Source organism: Capsicum annuum, chromosome 3, assembly GCF_002878395.1.
Source record: "Capsicum annuum cultivar UCD-10X-F1 chromosome 3, UCD10Xv1.1, whole genome shotgun sequence".
In the NCBI taxonomy this organism is placed as follows: domain Eukaryota; kingdom Viridiplantae; phylum Streptophyta; class Magnoliopsida; order Solanales; family Solanaceae; genus Capsicum; species Capsicum annuum.
Genome location: NC_061113.1, coordinates 40,404,342 through 40,410,438, shown reverse-complemented (window position 1 = coordinate 40,410,438; position 6,097 = coordinate 40,404,342). Strand labels below are relative to the sequence as shown.

Here is a 6,097-nt window from a genome sequence, read left to right as displayed (position 1 = left end):
AATAGTAATCAAAATCGGTAACTGATTAACACAATAATCATACTCGCTCATCTCAAAAACGTAATTGGATTTTCTTGAAAAATTGAGTAGAAATTTATAAATTAAATTGAAAAAAAAAAGTGAAGAAAGAACGTATAGTCGGAAGCATCAAACTAAAACATGTTATAAAGAATGATGCAATTTTTAGCTTGTAGGTTGCACATTGATCATTTTCTCGTTACACTGTGAAAGGCGAAGAGAAGGGACAAAAAATTGGGCTAATGATTAAAAATATATAGATTTGTAAATTTTTCCAACTTATTAGAATTTAATAACAAGTCTGAATTTTGTGTTTTTGGTATGAATTTTGCTGGTTTAGCAATTTATATTCAATTAGGATAGATTTTCTGAGCGTGTTATCTAGCGGTATGTTATTTTATTTTGTTGATTATTTTTATGTTTTTTATTGTTATACTATCTGTCTTGAACCGGGGGTGTATCAGAAATAACCTTTCTACTTCATTTGAGATAGTGGTATGGATTGCATACACTTCATTATTCCCGACCCCACTTTGTGAGAATACGGTGGGTATGTTGTTGTTGGGTTGGAAAAGAAAAAATTAATTGGAACTGCTATGTGATGTTTAAGCCTAGGATAAGTTTAGTGGGTGAAATCAATAAATTGTTACAGCCAGTGATTTAGAGGGTGTGGTGGATATTTATGATTTAGCAAATTGATCAATCACTGGGTAATGAAGATTAGGAGTAAAGAATGAATCAATGTTATTATGTTCGGTGGTATTGCTTTTGTGCTTTTAAGTACTGCTTCATGTAACTTAGGTTGGTTTTGGATTTTTCTCAGAGTTTATCACATTATGATTCTAAGTTTTGATATATTAGCACATGCAATTGATTGTTAGATATATTAGATTATATTTACACCTTCAATTTCATGATATTTTAGATGGGGAAAGTAGAATTTTAATTCCTAAGCTAAAAAATTGAGGTTTTAGACCAAAATTAAGAAAGCGGTTCTCTAACACTGAATGAAGATGAGGATAACCTTATGCTCTAGATGTTTGTCTATATAGAGAAACTTAAAGACTGTTATCATCTATTTGTACATTGTAAGTATCACTCAAAACAGTTGTGAAGAATTTTCCTAAGCCTTTAAAGGCATCTTTGGGACCATACCTAGGATTCATAGAAGAGAGATGGGCGCACCGACAGAAAAGCAATGTACCACCACTATAAAGCAGAAACATATCAATACTTCTGTATCCACTTGTGATAAAAGCATTAAACCATGGAAATGAAAATATTTGGATTTCATAGATCTAGTGAAAACCTCAATACTGCAAAATCCTGAGCAAATAATTCTTACTAAGACAAAACTCTTCCCCTTAGATATCCAAAAAACTTAATGACGAACCAACACAAATGAGAATCATGAACTACTTGGAGTGCTCCTACTTCTACACAATAGCGTTGGCAGCAGATGCAATCCTAGGCCAGAGATCAGCACACTCTTTCCCAATTGGACCAGTAATGGCAGAACCTACAAAATAGAACATCAAAAGAATTAGGTTATAAAAAACCAGCAATTGAAGGTGGCAAGTGTATTAATAAGGGGTTAAAACTTGTATTTTCAAAGAGGGATATATATTGACTTCAAAATCGAATAAAATCTGAATTAAGTGCAGAGTAGATTGAATTTACCTTTCATTTCACCCTTGGGGTTCACAATCACACCAGCATTATCTGCCAAACAAAAATCAAATGAATCAAAGACAGGTTTTAACACCAGAGGAAACTGACTTCGTCTAGGCAATTCAGCTACAATAATGTACATACCACCTCACACAGAAACAAAACAGGCAAGCAATCTCAGAAAGAAAAAATAGCAGTTTTGACTGAATAGAATAATATGATAGGTTAATAAATTGGCCTCAAAAATTGGCAGCAGCAAGAAGAACAACACATAGAAACGAACTCACGACAGCTGACTCATTAAAAGACCATCAACCCTGAATCAGTTAGTGCATTGGGCCACTCTATATGCAGTGGCAGAGCCACCCTCAACCCGGAAAATTACACTAAAGCTTGGTCAAATTTTAATACCATGTATATGGCATATACTATATATGTTGACTCCCCTTGATTTCTACCCAGTCTACTTTTTATATATTGTGATAAAATTAATGGCTCCACCCTTGTCTATACGAATCTATATATATCCATTCCATTATATTATGAAGTCCATCTGATTCCAGATGTAAAAAAGGTTAACAGCTAATTAGCAACTAAAAATACAAAAAATGAAATCCATTAATTATTGGTTTAGAGAAATACAACCATGTATCCATCACAATAAAACTACCCGTGTATTCAAACATATATAGTATTATAATACGAGCTACTACCAAAAATTAACACACTAACCCCATTCAGTGGCAGAGCCAGGATTTTCACCAAGTGTTTCAAAATGTGAAGTAAACGTGCGAACAAGCCAAAAGGGGATCAACATCTACTATATATACAACATACCCAATGTAGTTCCACAAAGTGGGGTCTGGGGAGGATAGAGGGTCTATCGCACCTTACCAATACCTCAGGAGAGACAAAGAGGTTATTTCTGGTCGACCCTCACTTAAGGAAAAATAGTCCAAAGCAACCCCAAAAAGAGCAAGTACAAGAAACATCATAATAACAAAAATTAACAGACAATACGACAATCGCATTACAAGACACAACAAGCTCTACCTAGATCCGACCCTGCCTCCACTCATATTCATCATTAGCCATAACAACAAATAAAACCAACGGATAAAATAGACTTACAACTGGAAAGAACATATAAATTTCATGGCAAACAAAATAACAACAAAGATGCTTCAAATATACCTTCAAAGCCCATGAAAATAATTGCTACCTCCTCAACTTCTATCCTAATAAGTGCACTCCACACCCTCTTCTCTACTGTCGATGTCTACTATATATACATAAAAATAACAAATTTTAACCATGTATAAGCAATATCATTCCCATCAAAAGGCCCTACCTAGCTCCGCCCCTACCTCCACTCAAATTATTCATTAACAGCAAAACTCAACTAAATAACAGACTTAGAAAGCAACACTTCAATATCTACAACACGATCCAATATACTCCAAGCCATTTACACAATCAAAATAACAACAAAAGATACTCGAAATGATACCTTCGAAGTACATGAAAACACCGTCCTTTCGGCGCCAGGGCTTACGCTGACGAACAATAACAGCAGGCATAACCTTCTTCCTAAGATCAGGCTTCCCTTTCTTAACTGTAGCCATAACCATATCCCCAACACAAGCTGAAGGCAACCTGTTAAGCCTTGCACCAATGCCTTTCACTGAAATGATGTACAGGTTCTTAGCACCAGTGTTGTCCGCACAGTTCACCGTCGCCGCCACCGGTAGACCTAGTGACATTCTGAACTTGTTCCCCGCCGACCCTCCACGTCCTTTAACAAAAAATTTACATATTTCTCTCAGACACAATAAATATAAATAAAGAATACATGTGACACATGGTTGAGTTATTTACCTCGTTTCGACATTGTGGACGCTTGTTGTTCTTCAAGGATCCCTAAAAGACTCAGGAGACAAGTGGAATTGGGAGGCGTTAGGATTTTATATACACCTAAAAATTGAATAGACTAGGTTTTTTCTTCAATGGGCGCCACTCCAGTAAACTCGTCCTCGTTTGGGCCCAATTATTCAGGCCTGCTGTCTGCTTCTGTGCGTCGAGTTTTTGTTTTTCTATTTTTTGAAAATTTTACCACTTGAAGAAATACTTGTTCTTTTTGGCAAAATGATTTGTTGAATTCTGTACATATCAAAGTAAATTGTGTATATTTCTACTTAACCTTTTATCATCTGAATTCCTCAATCAATTAAAACTCAATATTTTAAGTATTTATTTTTTTGACTTGACATTCTATGAGGCATAAACCACTAAGAAGCGTGTGATACAAACAAAACAAGAGCATGAGTCTTATAAAAAGGATCTAACGGGTCTTATAAATTGTGTATATTTCTACTTAACCTTTTATCATCTGAATTCCTCAATCAATTAAAACTCAATATTTTAAGCATTTATTTTTTTGACTTGACATTCTATGAGGCATAAACCACTAAGAAGCGTGTGATACAAACAAAACAAGAGCATGAGTCTTATAAAAAGGATCTAACGGGTCACATTAGGTTTTATATTAGTCATCTTCTTCCTCATTTACTTTTAACACAATTGTTGGATAAATTTAATTTTTTTTCTTTTTCATTAATATTTTTTGTTATTGTGGTAGACTTTATGTTGAACTTAAGATGTCAAAGACATCAACTAATTCTGAAAGAATGTTTTTGGGCTGTCAAAAATATGCAACAAATTATGATTGTGAATTCTTTCGATGGATTGATACAAACAATTCAACATGCCAAGAACAATACTGCATGAAGGACCCATCAATAAATTCAGAACAAGAAAGACATAGAAGGCAAGAAAGACAAGAGAGATCAAGCACTAGTATTGGTATTACTATTATTGTGATTGTTGTTATTTGATTTCTAGTTGTTGTATTTAAAATATCTTAATTTGCAGTTGCAATGTACAATGATAATGAAATCTAAGGACAAATACCATTTTTTCAAAACAAATCTTCAAATTAGGTTTGATAATTACAGAGAAATGCACCATAAATTCATACACAAAAAATAAATTATTTGTAATAGCATCTTAACAACACTTGAAAATGAAGTCATCAAGATAGTTGAGATCAAGTCAATAAAACAACTAGCATTTAAGTTAAATAAAGAGAAATTTGTTGTGTACCTTGAGTGTTTGGTGTGGAGGAAGTCTTGTTGGCTTGAGTGTTTGTTGTTGTCATGATTCGAACCCAGATTTGACTGTGGTGGGATTCTCAAGCTCACTGTGGATCGGAGTCAATCCCTTAGTCTTACCTCAAGAACACATAATATAAATTGTGGAAACCAACTAAACAATGAGTGATAAATGAATCCAAATAAAATCTCACGAGTCAACATAAGAAAATAATACCATCCCACAACTGTCCATAAAAGCCTCTACATTGAGAATATCAACTAAGTCAGGACATGCCCCCGACTATGATAAAATAAGTCCAGAAAATACTAAGGCAATAATGAAATCAATGAAATGAAAGGGTCTTCCGAAAGATGGAAGCTCACCACTTCACAATTGATCAAAAGAAGTACTCAACCACCTAATGCTACACAGGAGTAACAAAAACCCTCGAACCCCACTTCATGAAATGATGAAACGTCCAGGGATGGTTAGTGAGGAAATCACTCGCATGTTACTTAAGAAAAATGGATAAAATAATGTCAATGCAAAAGTCTAATCAAAATCACATGCACAACATTTATATATATATATATATATATATATATGATGTCGGGATAAGGACAAAGATCAATTAACATGATAGTTCAAAATATTAATCTGAACTGTGTAGCTTTCTCCATCCTAAAGGCACCCACGAGCTATATGGATCCAGCTTATGATGTCGCCCAAAACTACACCTTAACTAGAAGCATAATGCGGCTGATTGCAAATATAATAATCCAACTAGGTTAGAGCCGATCACATAGGAAAAACGTAAATAGTTGCTTGTCTTGATGTAATCCACGAGTAGTATAAAAACGCAAATGAGGGGATTTTGTTATCAATCGCAAATAGTAACCAAATCTTGAGTGTTTTTGAGTTGTAATCAATATGAGACGAACACTAGGTTTGTGTTACCCCTGGCTTCTTAACTCCGTAAATTTCTCGTAATCAACCCAACTGTTCTATTGTTCTGCATGCAAAGTTTACAAGATAAGTCTTATCAACTGTTGGTAAGTTAGAAGATAAATTTTACCCTTTACCGGGTAAGTCTCAGGGTGTTGCCTTATCGCCCCTTGTTATGACCTCAGTTCACTCGTTGGGGTAGGATCAAGTGATTAGATAAGACGCGGGGACTAAAAGGTGGAGGTAGAAATCCTATATCACTGTTTTAACTTTTTTCCCCAATTACAACCTCCTTGGTAGGGATGGATGC

At 34.7% G+C, this 6,097-nt stretch overlaps 1 protein-coding gene across 1 annotated transcript; it reads right to left on the bottom strand.

Moving 5' to 3' along the window:
- Positions 1-1,278: 1,278 nt before the first annotated feature.
- On the bottom strand, positions 1,279-3,852 carry LOC107863899 (60S ribosomal protein L23). The gene is made up of 4 exons (XM_016710091.2): positions 3,568-3,852; positions 3,200-3,484; positions 1,699-1,740; positions 1,279-1,537 (listed from the first exon to the last, which is right to left on the bottom strand). Exons 1-4 carry the CDS (start codon positions 3,578-3,580, stop codon positions 1,455-1,457), a joined length of 423 nt encoding a protein of 140 aa, XP_016565577.1. The 5' UTR covers positions 3,581-3,852; the 3' UTR covers positions 1,279-1,454.
- Between the last annotated feature and the right edge of the window lie 2,245 nt (positions 3,853-6,097).

What these genes read in the sequence shown, in the direction of transcription:
- LOC107863899 (XM_016710091.2), bottom strand. An exon ending in TGTTTTCATGTACTTCGAAG is followed by an intron (nt 1,741 to 3,199) that starts GTATCATTTCGA and finishes TTTGTTTGGCAG; the next exon opens with ATAATGCTGGTGTGATTGTG. An exon ending in CCCCAAGGGTGAAATGAAAG is followed by an intron (nt 1,538 to 1,698) that starts GTAAATTCAATC and finishes TCTATTTTGTAG; the next exon opens with GTTCTGCCATTACTGGTCCA.